This window comes from Neopelma chrysocephalum, unplaced genomic scaffold (assembly GCF_003984885.1).
Source record: "Neopelma chrysocephalum unplaced genomic scaffold, ASM398488v2 Primary Assembly neopelma1_43, whole genome shotgun sequence".
Classification (NCBI taxonomy): domain Eukaryota; kingdom Metazoa; phylum Chordata; class Aves; order Passeriformes; family Pipridae; genus Neopelma; species Neopelma chrysocephalum.
This window is the reverse complement of record NW_020897702.1, coordinates 3356501-3375595: the sequence shown is the minus strand read 5'-3', so window position 1 is coordinate 3375595 and position 19095 is coordinate 3356501. Positions and strand designations below refer to the sequence as shown.

The 19095-nt window shown below is 36.0% G+C and overlaps 1 protein-coding gene across 9 annotated transcripts in view; it reads left to right on the top strand.

Annotated features, from left to right (window-relative positions):
• The window catches only part of FRY (FRY microtubule binding protein), a 241119-nt gene that overhangs the window by 130337 nt on the left and 91687 nt on the right, over positions 1 to 19095 (top strand). For 8 of the 9 annotated variants that reach the window (XM_027677781.1, XM_027677780.1, XM_027677775.1 and 5 more), the window contains 12 exons: positions 315 to 405; positions 812 to 891; positions 1010 to 1090; positions 2669 to 2837; positions 4197 to 4289; positions 4384 to 4482; positions 7001 to 7102; positions 11395 to 11498; positions 11962 to 12070; positions 12975 to 13061; positions 14855 to 15026; positions 16044 to 16176. In XM_027677781.1, the coding sequence (XP_027533582.1) occupies positions 315 to 405; positions 812 to 891; positions 1010 to 1090; positions 2669 to 2837; positions 4197 to 4289; positions 4384 to 4482; positions 7001 to 7102; positions 11395 to 11498; positions 11962 to 12070; positions 12975 to 13061; positions 14855 to 15026; positions 16044 to 16176 (1320 nt within the window). The remainder of the gene's footprint in view (positions 1 to 314; positions 406 to 811; positions 892 to 1009; positions 1091 to 2668; positions 2838 to 4196; positions 4290 to 4383; positions 4483 to 7000; positions 7103 to 11394; positions 11499 to 11961; positions 12071 to 12974; positions 13062 to 14854; positions 15027 to 16043; positions 16177 to 19095) is intronic. The other variant, XM_027677782.1, reaches the window with a different exon arrangement.

Sequence of the window (19095 nt, the reverse complement as noted above, 5' to 3'; positions counted from 1 at the left end):
GAGATTAAATCCATTTGTTAGAATACAGAATCCATACATTTCCTTGGTTTTGTTTTGATTTGGGGGGTTTTGTGTAGATCTTAAACAGGAAAAAAGAGGGAGGAAATGGATAGTTATATTTAAGCAAGTTAGATTTGGTCTGTTTATCTCAGATTTTAAGAGCACAACAGTACATTACTTTCTGAAATGCTGGACTGCAGTTTAAAAAGTAAAACACAATCCCCTGTTATCTGTATTTGTGTAACTGAAGAAGGTATATAATATGTATTGTGATACATCTCTGATTTATTGTGTTTCTTGGTTTGATTTTGCAGTGATGAACAGCAGAGGGACTATTTAATGGAGAGAAGAGATCTGGCTATTGATTTTATTTTTTCTTTAGTATTAATAGAAGTTTTGAAACAGGTATGAGTTGTTAAATTATCCATTAACTAATAAATGATGGAAATTACCAATGTAATTTCCAATGTAAAGTGAGTTTTGGGATTCTTCTTTCTATTTGCATCTTTAAAAGTATAATAAAAACATGAAGTACATTCTGCATGCTTGTTCATTGCTGTCTTTCTTGCACCTGCAGGATACATAGTTCTCTGTGCTTGTACAGACTTTACTTTGCCAAGTCTTAGGAGCTAAAGTATTTCTCTTCCATATTAAATAAACATCAAGTGGCTGGCTTATTCCAGCTGTTTTGCTAGCTACATCCTATTTCAACTGATACCATATTTCTGTATGGATGATACCCATGAGTAATACTCTGAGGTATTGAAGTGTAACATATATGTCCTTGTTATGTTTTATTTTGTGTTTTCAGATTCCACTTCATCCTGTAATAGACAGTTTGGTAAATGATGTTATTAACTTGGCTTTCAAGCACTTTAAGTACAAAGAAGGGTAAGGCTCTTTTTCATACAAAATTTCTATGAAAAAAAATGCTTGCTTATTTTTTTAATAGTTGTGGTTTAAACAGTATGCTTTTTCAGCTGAGAATTCTTTCTTTGTCTCTTGCTAGGTACCTTGGTCCTAACACTGGAAATATGCACATTGTTGCAGATTTGTATGCAGAAGTAATAGGTGTTCTAGCTCAAGCAAAGTAAGCAAAATGGAATATCTTATTTCCCCTATGAATCTGACAAGTTCTACTTGCTTAGCATGTGAATTTTCTGATTTTCTCACTTTCTTTAAAAAGACTGTATGAATAAGTTATTTCAGTTCATTGGCCCTCTATTTATCTAGGTGTTCTAGAGCATAGACCTCTAGGGAATCAGAGGCTTTCTGCATCTAGTCCAGTGATACTGAATAAATTCAACTTGACTAGAGCAGCATTATTTTTCTTATCTCAGCAATGACGTCTGTGGAAAGCCCAAAGGGCTGAAGAGAGCTATTTTAATTAATTTTTTTCTATATACTATTTTTTCTTTAGCTGAGCAAACCTATAAATGGCTATCCTCCTACATAGAAACAATTCTAAGTCTCTCTGCTGTTATTTAGGCCTAGAACTTAATGTAACTGCTTCTGAACCCTTCATCCTTCTTAGAACAGATGACATAAAACACTTTTTGGATCTGGAAACAGACAAATTCAGAAGCTTGTGTACCCAATATAGTCTCTCATCATACCCTTACACCACAAACTAAGCAAATGATGGAATCTACTGCCCCGACATAATGCTACCTGTCTCCTGACTTTTTGGTGTTGCTGAGAGTGAGTCTGCTCTACAAAACCAGTCAACTTAGCTTGATGTAGACGAAATAGTTTGAGTTTCTGGAAATCATATAACTTCGGGTAAGGCCTTACCTGAGCTTCTAGATTATCTGGGTCAAACGCAAAAGGAGAAATGGCATCTGGATCCAAAGCTTCAGTTTGACTGTCAAAATATACATGATCTCCATAAATACTGCCTTTCTTTATCAGTTCTGAAGGGCCTTGCTAAGATGTTTCTGCCACTAAAGGGCTTCTTCCTGCCAATCTGTTTCTTTCAATTCACTTATGTTGTCTATCAAAGGTGATAACAAAAGGTTGCTACAAACTACACCTGCCCATGAAAATGACATTCTTTTGATTTTGTCCCAAAAAGGAGAGGAGGCCCTGTTGGATGATCTTTCTGTATGTTATTTTTATAGACAGTGTGTCTCAAAAGGCACCTTCAGTAGATTCATGGGGGAGATCAAAAATTATCACGGACTCCTCCATCTAAAGCTGTTGTAGTTATTAATGCTTAAGTGTTACTGTAATGGCTGTTAGATAAAAAACCTGAAGTGAGAAACTGCTTACCTGAATGTTTTCGTGGTTATAATTTAAACATTTTCTTTTGAAAGCATTGCATGTATTTGCTAGAAAATTATCTTCCATCATGGATTTTTGAAAAATATGTGAGGGGGTTATTGTAATGATATTATTAGCTCTCATATAAAAGAGGTGCATGGTAACAAAATAATTTAGAAGATGTGATTCTCTAAAGGGACTGAGATCAGACTGTATGATTCATCTTATGAGTTTATTAGAAGTGAAAGAAAACTAAACAAAAAGAAATCTATTCACATACTGAGTGAAATGGTATTTTACAACCCATGTTTAAATCTCCTTTAGGTTTTTCCCAATTCATATGCCTTACAATACATTTCAAATACTAATTTTGAACTTTTTGGAACTAACCGATCTGAATTCATAGATTTCCTGCTGTAAAGAAGAAATTTATGGCAGAGTTAAAAGAGTTGCGGCATAAAGAACAAAGCCCATACGTAGTTCAAAGCATTATCAGTCTTATAATGGGAATGAAATTCTTTCGCATTAAGATGTATCCTGTGGAGGACTTTGAAGCTTCTCTTCAGTTTATGCAGGTAAAATTCTTAAGGATATAACTGTGGTTTCCAGACCTTTTTGAATGGGCTAGCCTTTAGCTTTCCTGTAATGTTCCAGGAGATTTTCCGTATGTCATTCCCACATAAATGTACGTGCAGCTACTTTCTGCTCGTTCTGAACCTCAGTGCTCCAGTCTCCAGTCTCCAGTCTCTGGGGTGTGTCATTCCATACCACTTTTCATTAGTCATGTGCCTTTAGTCCCTGCATCTTGCCATCCAGCTAAAAGTGGTTTTGTTCTGTAGACCCCAGACCTTCCACCCTGCCATCCCACAGCTGCCCCTTGCCCTGTGTGTCTGCCTAGCTATGTCTCCCTAGCTGCTCACTGCCTTCAGAGGGCATCTGCCAACACTGATGTTGTTGCCAGAAAAGAGAGAAACTTCTGATGGAGAAAAACACTGAGCAAGAGACAAAGAATTGAGGCAAAAGCTGGATGGAATTTCCCTTGGATGTGTTGTCTACTTCCACCACACCTTTACCCTGCTTCCTGTAGGGTACATTCTGTACCCTCCTGGTTTGAGAGTCACTAGTACAGAGCATAGTTTGGTTATAATGAATGCTTTAAATTAAGAGATTACATAATTTTGTAAAAGGCAAGAAACTATTTCATGTTTCAACATTCTTGCTGGTTGGTCCTTGGACCCGGAGAAGTAACTGGAGCAATAGGATTTGTCATCCTCAGAGAAGTTGTACAGAAACACACAAGTGGGTGGATGCTTATCTCCCCTCCTTCACTTCCTGAGCAACACAGCTGTGTGGATAGTAGTTTGCTGCATGTTTAGGACAAAGTGTATTTTTACTTTCTGTCTTAAGCCCCAGTTGCAGGCTGGAAATTGTAGTAGTTCTTCTCTCACATAGCACAGTTCCATATTGACCCTTAATATGCAAGAATCCCATCAATGAAATTTATCCAAAAATATTTACAAGTAGGATTGTTACTTGCCTTGAGTATCTTACCGGAGAATTACATTCCTCTTGGCCTGTCAAAGCATTGTGTAAAGCAGTCCATGTTGTCTAGTAGTCCTGCTCCTTGAAGATATACACAGGGAAGGCATAAGGCCAGACTCTGAGTCCAACTCCATTTCCAGCCCCAAAACACCACCAGGCACAACTGGAGTCAGTGGAGAGTTTCTGGATTAAAGTAACAGATCCTTGATTGTGACTTACATCCCGCTTTCTGCTTGCTGCAGAATGCAGATTTAGAAGTTAATAGGCAAATGTTTTCAGTGGGATTTGCAGGATAAAAATAGTCACTGACTCTTGATGTGCATTCAGCGAACATTTAGAGGTCTTTATTCCAGTTGATATGCAATTTATGTTTCTTGTTTGTTTTGTTTTAGGAATGTGCACATTATTTCCTTGAAGTTAAAGACAAAGATATCAAGCATGCACTGGCAGGACTGTTTGTCGAAATTCTTGTCCCCGTAGCTGCTGTGAGTTTATTTTTCTTGTTGTTTCCATAATTTCTTTAAATTAGATAAAAAAGCTTGAGAAATAATATTTTATTAACATGAAATTTTCTTTCAGGCTGTTAAAAATGAAGTGAATGTCCCCTGTCTGAGGAACTTTGTTGAAAGCCTGTATGATACAACACTTGAACTTTCATCACGAAAGAAGCACTCTTTGGTTAGTAACCCTAAGAAGCAGAGCTTAAAATTCTTCATCATAAATATTTCTCATCAAGACTCTTGGGAAATTGCAAAACTTTTTTTCTGCATTTGGCTATAACTGATACATTTCTATTTGCAAGGAAGGTTATTGTGTTCACAGAAAATAACTGTATTTATTTTATTCAGAATATGATCTAAATTAGTCTGAATCAAAGAGATGTTTTCAGCTTCTGGTTCTGTGATTATTAAATGGTTAGGTTTTCTCATATTACTATGTGTAAACATTAGGAAAAGAGGAGGAAGAATAGAGGTCACTTCTTGTCAAGCGAGAATAAATGAGGCATGTGGGAACAACCCTTTCACGGGGCTTAAATAGGAAAGGAAAAATGTATGACATATGCCCTTTTAAATCCATAACTTGGCTACTGTGCAGCTCCCTATTTCATTTTTTTCTTGTAAGATGAACAGTGGCACTGCAGTGTATTTTTGGAATCATGAGTTGATCTGAATTAAAGAGGATCTGAGTCAGGTTGATGCTGGCTGCCTTAAGCAGTCTGTCTCTCCAACTGGGTCAGCGCATGTCAGCAGTGTGGTGTTAGCTAATCCATTTTGAAGTTTTGGACCTTTCAAGTGAAGAAAGTTGTCATTTGTCCTCCCTCATTCTTTGGGAAAGCCAAAAAGGCTTCCCTGTTCCCAGTTCTCTCAGCAAATTCTGGTCACTAGCACTAGCAAATCTGCTGGGAGGACTGCAGGACTGTGCTTGATCTCTGTGCCTGTTGCAGCATTCCCAGGGGAGAGTCAGAGCATCCCCCTGGGGCACAGTCCTGATCCAATATGAATTAGTGGGAGTTTTGAGATGGATTTCTGATTTCACTCTGCTTGTGTTTGTGTGGCTCTGTTCCTCTCTGCAGAGTTAGTAAAACATTGTTGAAACTGCAGCAGGCTAGAGCTTTGCTGTACAGTTTTTACACTAAGTAGAACTTGTCAAACTGGTGGCCATACTTGCCGAAGTCCATACTACATGCTTGAGAAAGGATTGCTCAGCTGGGGCTTTGCATTTGATTGCTTGTCTACACATACCACACTGGAGGCTACATAGTTAAAAGTGACAGAATAGATTCTTGTGAGGGTGTGATTAGAAATACAAACATTGCAAGGAGGAGGAGTAGGGGAAAGGCAAACAGTTGACAGAAGTAGCTGCCCTGCATACTTCCAGACTTCCAGGAGGAAAGCACATTCTTTAAAATCTGAACCAGGACCAAGATCAGTGTTTTGTGAATCGATGCACTCACTGTACAGGCAGGATAGGGGCATTCATCTTGCTTCATTTGCTGTCCAAAAGTATCTCACATGAGCTAGTCATTGGTGTTCTCTTGGGAGAGAATTAGGAAATTCCAGGAGATGGTTTGTACCTTCCCTCTTAGGGCTCTTCCTTAGGATGGGTTGTAACACTCTTGGGATGTTACTAAACTCTGGGATCCCATCAAGTACTCAACTGTATGGTAAGAAAGTCTTCTATGAGAAGACTTCAGTTATCCTCTCCCATATGTATTTTGGATGTGAAGATTATAAAATAAAAATTACTGTACATTTGCCATTTGCTCAAGAAATTAGGTCTAACCTAGCTATAAACAATTTATGTAACATATTACAGGAACAAAAGCTGGGATTTATGATGTGTTTATACTTTGAGCTGTGGCTGAAGTTAGAATTTTAGAGTTAATTTTGAGAATCACTGGTCTCAAAAATAAAGTTACCGTGGTTTTGACTAATAACTTTTAAATCCTACCTGGATATATTTGCATGACAGTCTTGTTGAAATAGCAAAGTCAGTTTCAAAATAAATGGGTGCATTTTAGCTTGTTTTTTTAGTGTAACATTTACAAGATCAGTGTCAAAGTAAGTGTTGACAAAGAGACTGGGTTCCAGTATTTGACCTTCTGTGTTTTGCTTTGCTTATTTTTATTTTTTACTTCACAAGATGTAACTCCCAGCAGACCCAGGCATTCCCTGTATTTTAACACAATTCTTTAGGGTGTTTGGCATGTCTCTCAGTAAATATCGTGACTGCAGATTTTGAGGAGTAATAGGCGTCTGAGAATTCACAACTTCCAGCAATCTCTTTGAGTCCTTGTAGTGGGTTGGTTTCTGTGAGGGTGAGATACCTGTTATAATAATAGAGTTTAGTTATTTCCATGCTATCATTTCTCGGTGAAGTGACAAAACTTAGCCTTGAGAGGCTGTAAAATTGTGCCTTATCTTTGGATTTATAATACTGCCATAAGTACACATTTGGTTGGTTTTAGTTCATCCATAAAACATATCTGTAACAGTTTTAATAGAGAAAAATAATAGCTTTTTAATAGAGAAGGTTCCTTTTAAATTGTACTACTTACCAACGTGTTAATGTTGGGTAACTTGTATTGCACAAAATGGAGGAGTTAGAACTTCAGGTTTACAGTAGCTCTCTTAAGTTACTTTTGTGTTGTGTAGACATGCAAATAACACTGTATTGACATCCGTTTCCTGTTTAGGCTTTGTACCCTTTGGTAACATGCCTGCTTTGTGTCAGTCAGAAGCAGTTCTTTTTAAACAGATGGCATATTTTCCTCAACAACTGCCTATCCAATCTGAAGGTTAGTATCTTTTGGTTTTAATATTGCATTAAAACTTCAGTATGCGCTATTGATCTGTTGCAAATCCTTTTTAGGTAAATGTGCTGGATTATTGCTATTACCTGATTCTATACATAATTTTATTCCTTACAGGACAAGTTTCTTAACTGTTCAGATTTTTTCAATAGCCAAAAGATATTCTTGGGCCTAGTTTGAATTTCTACTATTTCTCTAACTCAAACCAAGCCCAAGTCAAACAGCAATGAAAACAGACAAGATTGCTGATGAAAGTTATTAGCTTGAGTGGCATACCCAAACTGTCCCAATAGTAACTTGCTCTTTTTCACAAAAGCATTTGAAACAAAGAACTTATTACTTTTTCAAAGTGGAATTACTTGTAGGACATTGATTCTATTGCCTGTTTCACTCTGTGAAGTTGCATTACAGAAACCTTAAACAATTTTGTTTCCTCCACATATCCATTCTTATTCCTTCGCCATGTTTTTTGGATCTTTGAAGTTTAACTGTCCACTGCAATCTGCTCTGGTTCCTGTACAACACATACTGTTCAATACACATATGCTCATTATCATTACTACTCCTTCTTTTACAAGTCTTTTACTTGTGTAAAGACTCATGTCCCGTACCATGCTAAAAATGCATCTGTGTGGAAGAATGGTCCTGTGCTTACCTGAAAAGAGCAATATAAGAAGCAAAGTGAAGTGGTTAGGTCAAATCAAGGGCCTCCAAACTGTGACTTGTTGAACTAGTGGTTACAAGGCTTCTGCAAACAGCTCAGGTAGAACATGCAGCCACTTTCCCAGCTCAGAGTCAAATGTCTATTCTCCAAAAGTTGAATTCACAAGCTTTTCAGAAAGGTCTATATTACATCCTTTATTGCTGTTGCTTTCTTGCTGTACTTCCTCTCTGTCTTAATGAAACAATTTGTATTGACTCATATGAATCCTACTGTTAGAATAGCTCTTCAAAATGTTCAGTCTGCCTGAAGATTTCTTTCCACCAGTCCCTGAATTCCTTACTTTTGGTGAAGATGTATTAGAATCTTATTTGCAAATTGACTCAGAATAAACATGTTGTTATTGAAATTAATTTTGGGGAGTTTATGCAGTTGTAAAAGCTTCAGAAAAGGCAGCTACAGGTGTAAGATTTCTGAGGAGGCAGCTGGAAATATAGATTTTTCTGAAATTCAAGGAGATCCTGACAAATTATTGAAACAATTACCGAAAATATAAATCAAGTTGCTCCTACTTTACTAATTGAAAATAAAATTGGAATTTGTCTTGCGACATGTAATGCTTTGATATACTTCTATTTATATGGCTCATAGATTAATGTGGGGGCACATTCAATCTCCAGTTTGGGGAGAAGGTAAGGTAGCTGAATATGTGGTTAAATTAAGAAAACGGTTGGCCACTCTTTTTCAGCATAGAGAAAGAGATCCCCCAGTCATTGAAGCAATCACTTCACCAGACAGAGTGGCACCTCAAAACCCAAGCCAAACTCACATTGCTGGAGGAAGAACTAGAAATCCCTCTGTTAGAAGGACAGTTGTGCACACCAACACAATATATAGAACTTCACAATGTGTGGGCTGCCTCAAACTACATAATGTATCAAGTTTCTCATGAGCCTCTACACTCCACAGAGCACAATCTCCTTCCCAAAATAAGGTCAAGCATACACTGGGAAAGATAGAAGTTTTATATTCTAATTATATTTCTGATTTTAATATAAACTAGCAAATCTCTGGTTTTACAGAAACAAACTTTTCTCTTGAATTTATAAAGGAGGTTTCTGCCAGAGCATGGAAATATTTGACCATGGCCACATTCTGGCCAAAGGACATTTCCCATTATACTGTTGAAAGTGGTGTAAAAGTTAATAAGTATCCCGATTTTGAAATTGAATGTTTATTGTTAACTAAACTTTATTTGCAAAAAACTGTTCAAGGCAAGAATTCTATATAGGAGAGAGTCAGAGCTCTGTTTCATTTAGAAGCAAAATTGTTCAGAGGGAACAATAGTTCCTTGTCTCCAAACCTCCTGGGACAAGGAGAAAGCTTCAGTACAATTTCAGCCAAGAGTGCGGAACTCACTTTACAAAGAATGGGTCAAACAATGCCTATGTCAGGAATGAATCCATGGATACCAAACCAATATCCCTTCGGTCTGAATGGGCCAGACTTAACATGGTATTATTGGACAACAGAGGTGGATGAATTAAAGAAAATTGGCCTCATGCCCTAGAAGTCCAGTTGCTCCTCCGCCCATCACAGCAGAAGAGGCAGAGGCATTGAAAAAGAAGTTTCTAGAAGAGCAACAGCAATGGATAAAAGCCAGCAGCACTTACCAGTCAAAAAAGAGAGCAGATCCTGGCAGAGCTCAGTCACCAAGCGCTACTGTATTCAAAAGGCCTACATCAGCTTTGACAAATTCTTTGGCACCAGCAGCGAGTTTGGCACCGCCAGCAGTGGTGAAGGAACCACATCCAATGCCAATATGTCCTGTTAGGAAAGTGAAGATGATGTCAGATACGTTAGGCCAAATACTCCTTATTCTAATAGGGTTACTGGCTGGGTTCTTCTTGTTGACAAAAATCTTGAAATATTAAAGAGACTGAATTGGTGGTGAACTTCACTTTGTTTTCCAAAGGGTGATACTCTGCATGCTTTCCAAAGTACTGGGAATTTCCAAAGTACCACTGTGAACTTGGAAAGATTTTGCTCATGGACAAGCCCATGATTTCCCTGGATGTTTCTTGGACTTTTTATCATTCCTCTTAATCCTACTTCTGCTACACCACTTACTGTTCCTGATGGAAAACTGGTCTACTATTTTTGGAAAACTCCATTGATAGTGGTCTCAGCCCTTTTCTCTTCCATCTCTTCTCAACTGCCGTCGCAGCTGAACTATCTCATCGCAGGAATGTTTGGACATTTGCTAACAGAGATAACTTCCTCTTCTGTTACATAGCCTCTTGTTACCATATCTCAGTTAGCCGCAGTCTGCTGTTTTCTTGAAAGCATTGGGGTAAGAATAAACTTTAATAAATGTACTTTACCACTTGTTGAAGAAATCAAATTCTTAGGTCTGAAGTTTACAAGGACTGACATGATTATACCTGATGAAAAACGGATTGAAAGGAAAGAGGTTAATAAAAAAATTGATTATAACAGATGTTACAATTTGAAAATTCTGCAAAGATTAATGGACCAAGTAAACTTCACCATTCCTTTTACCAGTTATTCTAATCATGTGTGACAACCATTGTATGCTGCTATAATGAACAAAAATGATATTCATTTTTCTGTCCATATAAAGCTTTATTGCATAAAATGCTTTGTCAAGGAGTTAAATGGGAATTGCAACCCAAGGACAGTGTTTCTATTCCTATACTTGTGACATATGCCATGTTGAAAGTTGAAGTTATCTCCCATATCACTGGCAAATTGCCTTCCCTCAATTTTGCAGAACCCAGACCAATACACATTCAAGAATTACTGATGGCATCATTTGCAGGTTCTTTGATCAAACCACAGTCTTTGATCTATGACTCAACATTTGTATGCAGACAACATCTCAGACCTTTGCCATGGAGATTTGCACTGTGGGCCAGGCAAATCTTATCTCGGGTCAAAGTGTACTGGACTCCTTCAAAGTTTAGCCCAGCAGATGGCCCAGCATGTGGGAGACCATCTGATTGGACTGCATAAACTTGTCACTACACAGAAAGCCCTTAAAACTGCCACGGAAACAGAAAATGGCATACGACCGAAAAAAACCAAAGATAAGTCTTGTACTATTTCAGAAGTTTCCAAAAATAGATAATCCAATTCAGTCCAGCTGATCCTAGATGCCATGTTAATTAGGCCAGCCTAAGCATCCTCAGATTTTTATCCTTTCACATTTGAATATGTATGGTACATTTCTTTATCTGCTGTGTTCTTCATACCAGGTCTCCACTATAGGGCAACAGCTTTTGAATTGATGGAATCTAATGAATATGAGGTTTTCAGAGTCAAATTGAGGTGGGTTTCAAACTGAGATTTTAGATTGCAACGTGTCTAATTTAACTAACTTGATACTTGAGTTTTTCAACAACTTAAGTAGTAACAGGAAAAGTCAGATTGATAAGTGTTCTGCAGCTACAGGAATGGAACACTGAGCAGCTGTTAGACTGTATCTTTTTTTGTAGTTTCATTATCAAAACTCTGAACATTAACATCTGTTAAGTGTGGGACTTCCTTTCTAATTTGTTACTGAAGTTTATTCTTATGTTATGTATTTCTCTAGAACAAGGACCCCAAAATGGCTCGAGTTGCACTGGAATCCCTGTACAGACTACTGTGGGTTTACATGATCAGAATTAAATGTGAAAGCAACACAGCTACCCAAAGGTAAAATGCTTTATTTGTAATGAAAATCCCTTGTAGAGTGGATGTTGCCAGTGAAGAGATTTTATAGTTCTCCTGAATTCCTTTTAATTGAACCTATTTGTGTTGTGAAATAAGAAACTTGATTGTACACAACAAAATATTCCCTCTTGTGGCACTGTCAGTTATTCTGCCACCTATTAAAATTACTGTATAAAGTGTTTCTGCTTTTAGAAAAACTAAAAATCACTCTTTGCCTGGGAAAGTTAAAAATATTTTTGTAGTGGCCATTGACTGATTTATTGTTCCTTGTAATGTAGTAATGAAATAAAATAATGACATTGAATTTGTAGCAAAGGATCAGAACAAGATATTCCATTACATTTTCATTTCAAAGGAAATACTTTCTGGTCATTCTAAATGGAGTGTCATGGTAAGTGAACATCTGCAAGGTCCAGAAATGTCTTATTTTTTTTTTCTTTTGCAGTCGACTTATTACTATTGTCACAACACTTTTCCCAAAAGGGTCCCGTGGTGTTGTGCCAAGAGATATGCCTCTAAACATCTTTGTGAAGATAATACAGTTTATTGCACAGGTATGAGAGAACCATTGCATATATCTTTCCATGTATTGAACAACTTCTTTTCCCAGTAACAAATTAACAAATGAGGAAACTTCTAATGACTGAATTTTTCCAACATCGTTGTCAGTATCTTTCATCTAGGCAATGATGAAATTATAGACTGAGCTGGGGAAACTTCTTTTGAACAGCAAGTTCCACTGAAAAAAAATAAAAATCGGTTCACTTCAACTCAAATGTAATTTTTGTCAGTTTCTTTAATTTCCAGCAAGTCAGAAAATGCATTTGTTGACAGGCTCTGACTGTCAGTAAAGTTCAAAATAGTAAGCCATGTTTTATTTTGGTACTGAATCACTCCTACTGTATAGGGCAATAAGTTGCACTGCTTTCCAAGCAGTAAGTCAGATGAAGTTCAGCATTTAGTTTTCATCAGTTCAGATGGGAATCGCTAAAATAAACTAACCTGTAGTGCTGGAAGCTTCATCTCTTTTATGACTAAGATTTGGAAAACATTCCCATTGAGCAAAGTACTTAAGCACATACTTAAAAGTCTCTGAATAGGAATGAATCAAACAGATGCTTAAAATCCTTCCTGAACTGTACCATCTGTGAACAAGTTCCTTTTATGTAAAATACTGTGTTAGTACCATAATTACCACAGTTTAAATGAAATAATTAAAAACTTTATTTCCAAAATGGATAATTTTCTATTTAAATGCTATAAATTTTTTACTTTGTCAACATAAAGCAGTGTTAAAAGCTTAGATCTGATAATATGTTCTACATACTTTTGATAATCTGTTTTTTTCATATATTTAAATAAATCCTGATTAAACTGGCTTTCAGCATTCTTTTGCCTTAAATAAAATAAGTAGCAGAAGTGGACAGCTAATGATTTGCAGTGTTTTTACTGTTTTAGGAACGTTTAGATTTTGCAATGAAAGAAATTATCTTTGACTTCCTTTGTGTTGGAAAACCAGCAAAAGCTTTCAGTCTCAACCCTGAGGTATGATGTACATCTGCTCTTTTTTTTTTTTTCTGAGTTAATATATGTTGTATTTTGCTACATGTACTTCCTGGTTCCATTCTAAGCATGCTTTCACCTTTGTCCATTTTTCAGGCCAAATCTTGAATTTGATTCATGGGTAAAATACATCTGTGGACTTTTACCTGTAAAATGTCACATTGTTTATGCCTATCCCATCTTTTCTCAGTGAAGAATATCAAATATGAAGTAGAGCAAATGTATAAAACAAAAAATATAAATAAATAAATAAATAAAAGTAAACCTATTGATGTCCTTATCACTCTACTGCTATTACATAGAATGCCTTAAACTATTTCAATATAACAGTAATTTTTCTGTAACAATTCCAATGTTTTTCAAATCAGTTTTACTGAAAAAGAGTACATGGAGCAAGAAGAATTGAAGATGACAAAAAAAGAACATTCTTGTAAAGTTTTACCACTCTGACCAGGAAAGCTTCACTGGTGTTGGTGTCATGAGTCAGCTTCCTAGTGCTTTTCCTAGAGAAAGTAAACAGAAATTTGAAAAACTTCCAAAAAAATCAATATATAAATAAATAGTAAAATAATTAAAAATTCTCTTAAAAATAATGCATTTACTTATAATTTTGAAAATATTTTCATTTGAAAATTAAGAATAAACACATGAAAACTATAAATAACTTGTGATCATCTCATAACACATGTCAATATTAATCTTGCAGTATTAAACAGTCATATCTATTCACTAAGATGTTAAAATAGAATGAGTTACCTTACCAAAATTATATTTGATACAAAAAATATGGAAAAGTGGATTAAACTTTTTACTGTCAAAAGCAGCAAAAGTGAAAAACAAGCTTTACTTTGAGCACAGCTTTCATCTTTCTGCAGTAGAATAGAGAAAAATGAAACAATTTTTGAACAGGTAGTGTCTGCCACGCTCTGAATCAGTCACCTGCATTATTGACTGAGGAGGGTCCTGCAAAGGACATTGTGTACTAGCATTGCATATACTCAGGCTGATAGGGGGTTGACATAGTCCTTAGCTCCTTCATGAATCAACATCTGAAATTTTACTTTTTCTCAACATTGTAAATCTGAAAACAGTGAAATTATAGGGCCACTTTTTATGTACGTAGATTTTAGCATTCTTCAAAAAAAAGCCCATAATTTATGTAAACACATCTCTGGGAGACTGTCAGTAGGGACAGCCTTTGAGTTTTTGGAACACATTCCTGAAAAATGGAAAACATTCTGTCTTTTAGTCATTGCAATACAAAGCCTGAAAGTTTTCCTCTGGTGAATTCCCAGAAGGCATTCAGGTCACTTAGACTCATCTTACTGAAGTTTTCGTGTTGTAGTTTGACACTGACCATCATTCCAGACTTTTCTCTCAGTATGATCAACCCAGAGGCCTTTCAAGACAATTATTGATCTTTTTTCATAGTGGACCACGTAGGACATTTCTCTTTCACCGAAGGTCCACTTACAGCGCATCACTAAACCCCAGATCATATTCATGTGTTTTATCCTGAAGATAAAAACATAATGTACTAATGCAAATAGTTAGAAATAAAGTTCTAAGAGGGGAGAGCACTGCTCATAGTGGAGATATGAATTCACTGTCTATTTCATGGGCATTTTCTGTAAAATATATTACACTAGGTAGTGTGGTGAAGATACAAAAAAAATTGCTGGCAAGTTCATACTCAAAATTTCAAAGTGAATGAAGAATATGAATAGAATATGATTATTTGATTATGATACTCATCCATCTTCTGAACTTTACAGAGAATGAATATTGGTCTGAGAGCTTTCTTGGTGATTGCTGATAGCTTGCAGCAAAAAGATGGTGAACCTCCAATGCCAGTGACTGGAGCTGTCCTTCCCTCTGGAAACACTCTCAGAGTGAAGAAAACATATTTGAGCAAAACTCTTACAGAGGAAGAAGCTAAAATGATAGGTCAGTAAGATAATGGACAAAGTAGAAAAAGTCTTCAGCACTTGTGCAGAATAGTTTATTATTGTTAAGTATTCCATTGATTTCTTTATTGTAAGCGTTTATTTCATTGTGCCTTCTATTGAAATGTATGGTTTAGTTTGACAAGTGCTGCTCTTCTTAAATTTTTCTGAAAAGTCCTCAGTCGTGCTCCACAAGTGGTAGCAACCCGGTGTTCTGGGATGGATTAAATACACAGATAGTTAAGAATTAGCTTCTCTCATCATTGAATAGCTTTGTTTATTCATGGATATTCATCCTGTTAGAAACAGTGCCTATGCTCAGAAAATGTACCAGCTTTGAAAACCATTAAAGATTCCCTTCATATCCTCATTTTAATTGCAGTATCTCACACAAAGTGAAACTTTCAAAAGGGCAAAACTTTTAATGCAAAATAAAGTTGTACTGAGGTGCCTAAGTTAATAGCACTGTTATCTGAACTTCCTTCGTAGGCAATGTGTAGAGGGAACCCTGTGCTGTAAGAGAAGAGCCTCTGTATCATCCCCTGTTTCTGTTGGCAAAAAACACAATTTGGCTGCTCAACTTCACACTTCATTAAGCCCCCAAAGTTATATGAATGAAACCAAGTCTACACAAGTGGCAAAGACCTGTGTTGTACTGTGCTAGATTATTGTAGTAATATCAAGAAATAAGCAATATAAGACCCACTGCTGTTGAAATGCACAACATAGTATTTGATAACAAACGTTTGCACTGTTAAATTCTTAGTTTGTATTAGCCATTTTTTGCTAGTTTATGATACAATATTCTAGTTTCCATGTATCACATGTAAGCATTCCTTTTGGAACAGGCATCATATTCTGTCTTTGAATCAGAATACAATTCCTAGTGGAATATGCTATCTCATGAGGAAAACATTTATCTTACTTCATGCAGCACAGCATGAGTAAGCAGCTTTGTTTTTCAAAATATGTGTACCTATAAATATCCCAAATTATACAAAAATGCATATTATTTCAGGTATGTCATTATATTATTCTCAAGTAAGGAAAGCCGTGGACAACATACTCAGACACCTTGACAAGGAAGTGGGTCGGTGCATGATGCTCACCAACATACAGATGCTTAACAAAGAACCTGAAGACATGATTACGTGAGTGCTAAGGAACAGTAAATCCTATAAACTATTGAGATGTAATTTTGGAATTTTATTTCTGTCTATCGTGAGTCATCAGAGAATAAGCAAGAAACTGAAACATTTAGCTTAGTTAGTATATACTTTGAAAAAGTGTTTATGACAAGTTGATTGTGCTTCTTTGCCTGTTGCAGTGTTTGGAATTGAACAGATGTTCTTGATGTAGGCAAAATAATGTGTGAATCCTATGGATGTTTACATGGTAGAAGTTGAAAGCTCAAGTGGAAAACCTGGCAGTCTATGCTTCAGAACACTGTCTCAGGATATATTTGCATCACTGAACTTCAAAATAAATACAAAAAATTCCGTAAATCCATATTAATAATAGTCTTTCAAAATTCCCATTACTATTCATGCCTGTAATCAAAATCAAATCTTAATTAAAAGCCCAGGTAATTCTTTGAGAAGTCTTGGATTTAAGCAGTACCCCACTGGAATCAAACCAGTACGTTTCAAGCTGTTTTGAATAGCAGCATTTTACACCCTTATCTAAAATTATTAATGAAGGAAGTTTCTTGGAGAGAGTTCTAGTGACACAGGGACATCATTTGACACGTGCAGAGCACAGACTGTAGAGTTCTCAGCTGCAATGAAAAGAACACTGGTCACTTTGAGATTGTTTTTTATTTACTGCCAAAAAATCAACTTGTTAAGAATACTGGGAGCGATAGACAGACTGCAATGACTGGCCAAATTCAACTACCTCTTACAACTGATAGAGTCTTTATGTTTTAATATCATTCCTCTGCCCTTGTTTGTTGCAGTGACTTTAGATGAGACTGTAAGCTATGTTGCCAGTGTAGTCTTATTTATTTATAGTCAATGCTAATATTACTATCCAATAATATTTCATATTTTTCTTATAGTCCTACCCCGCATCCTTTTCAGTACTCACAACCAGTTTTCATAACCATTTTGGGTATCCAGGCTTTTGTGGCAGAGAAAGTGAGTTTTGAAACTCACCTTTTATTCTCAAAAGATAATTGCATAGTAGAACCTTGAGCACTTACAAGGAAGTCTACTTAACCTTAGCTATAAACATGCTTTTGATGGTTTCTCAGCATCACCAAAGTACTGTTTATTTTTAGAGTCAGTGAATAAATAGATTTAGAAGAGTTTTAAATTTCAGAAGTCTTATGGTTTGGTAGTAACTATTGTCAGAAACATAAAGGTTGGAAGATCTAGATGTGTAAGTTTCTGTATTTTGTGTTGTACTTTATATCCAGATGAGCTCTGATTTAATATATACATTTGAAAGGCAAACCACATTATAACACATTTTTACTTGTTCTTCCAAGGAAAAAAATATCTGGGATGCTTAACTATCAGTCGATCTAAAATTATGTGAACTCACAAAAACATCATTAGCTGTTACTGTCAGCATTTAAAATGATTCTTTCAAAACCTTTATTGTGGATATGTGGAAAAGCCAACATATTGGTTTTTTGTAATTGCTTACCATTTTATTCTCAGAACTCTATGCTTCATTAGAGTTACATATTTATTTTGAATTCTTATGGGCTTTAATTCACAGATACCACACTACATTTATCTACATTATAAAGTTACTGCTTTTGTCATTGTTACATATAGTTCATGTATAAACTGAATATCTTAGTGGTATTTTTAATAACAAACAAAATAGGAATCAGAGGGAAGTAGCTAGGCAATTAATAGACATCACATTTTAAAGTATACAGACTCTGAAATTTTCTTTGGCAGTGTTAGACTTGCTACCATATTTAATGACTGATCTTTTAAGCATTTATTGTTGAAATAATAAATGGAAAGTCTTACTAAAATCTTGAGTATGGAGCATCCTTTGCATCCTGCACTGAAATATGAATTTCAATACTTGTTATAATTACTTTCAAACGTCTAGTCAGAATAGGACATCCATTTTTCTAATATACAAACCTGTTCTTGGAAGTACTTCAAAGGTTTTTGCTGACAATACCTGACTAAACTCTGATACTGCTGGTATGGAAACACACATATCCAGGTGAGGACTGCTGTCACTGTGTTCATCCAGAGCTTGTCCTGTTGTATCCTCAGTCAGCCGGAGATGATGGCAGGGCTCTGTGAGGCCCCCCTTGCCAGACGCTTTGCGTGCTGTGGTGGTAGCTCAGATGATAAGTTGGGAACTTGAGCCTCAGATTTGGATCTTCCCCTGCCACTCTTTTGAGCAGCTGATAAGCCACAGAACACCCACAGATTTTTTTATTTATAAATAATTACTTATTTGCCTTCAGAAGAGTTTCCTCTCAGACTATTCTTTTACAAGTCTCCATTTGAAATGCACAAACTGTTTACCCTGACTGGGGACTGATAGTAAGAAAACCCTGCAAAGTTCATTTTCCATTTCAAGTCAGCAAGGACTACTTGGTTTGCCTGCAGATAAAACTACCAATGGCACTTTAATATTTACAACTATAAAAATGTAGTATTTTGCACTAGTTATTAATCCAAGTGGTATTTGCATTGGCAATAATAGTCGAAAGGGTTTTGTTTCTAACCAAATTCTCAGTGAGATGTTGTATTTTACTCTTTTTCCAGTCAGTTGCTGACACCTTTCAAGTTCTATCTGTTGGAATATAGATACAGTGAGACAGAGGTAATTCATTATGAAAATAGTTTCCCTAACTGTACAATTTAAGACAGTTGATTAAAACAATATCAACATTTTATTAATGTAATATATATCCAAGCAGATAAGTCTATAGGGTGTTGAGACAGAATAGTATTCACAACAAAACTTTAGTCTTTAGTCTTTGAATCAAGTAAGTCTCATGTTAGTTTATGCTTTTTCAGTGCCCATTGTTTCAGTTAATGGTCAATGTTACTCCATAAATCTTATTTTAGACTGTATTGAATCCA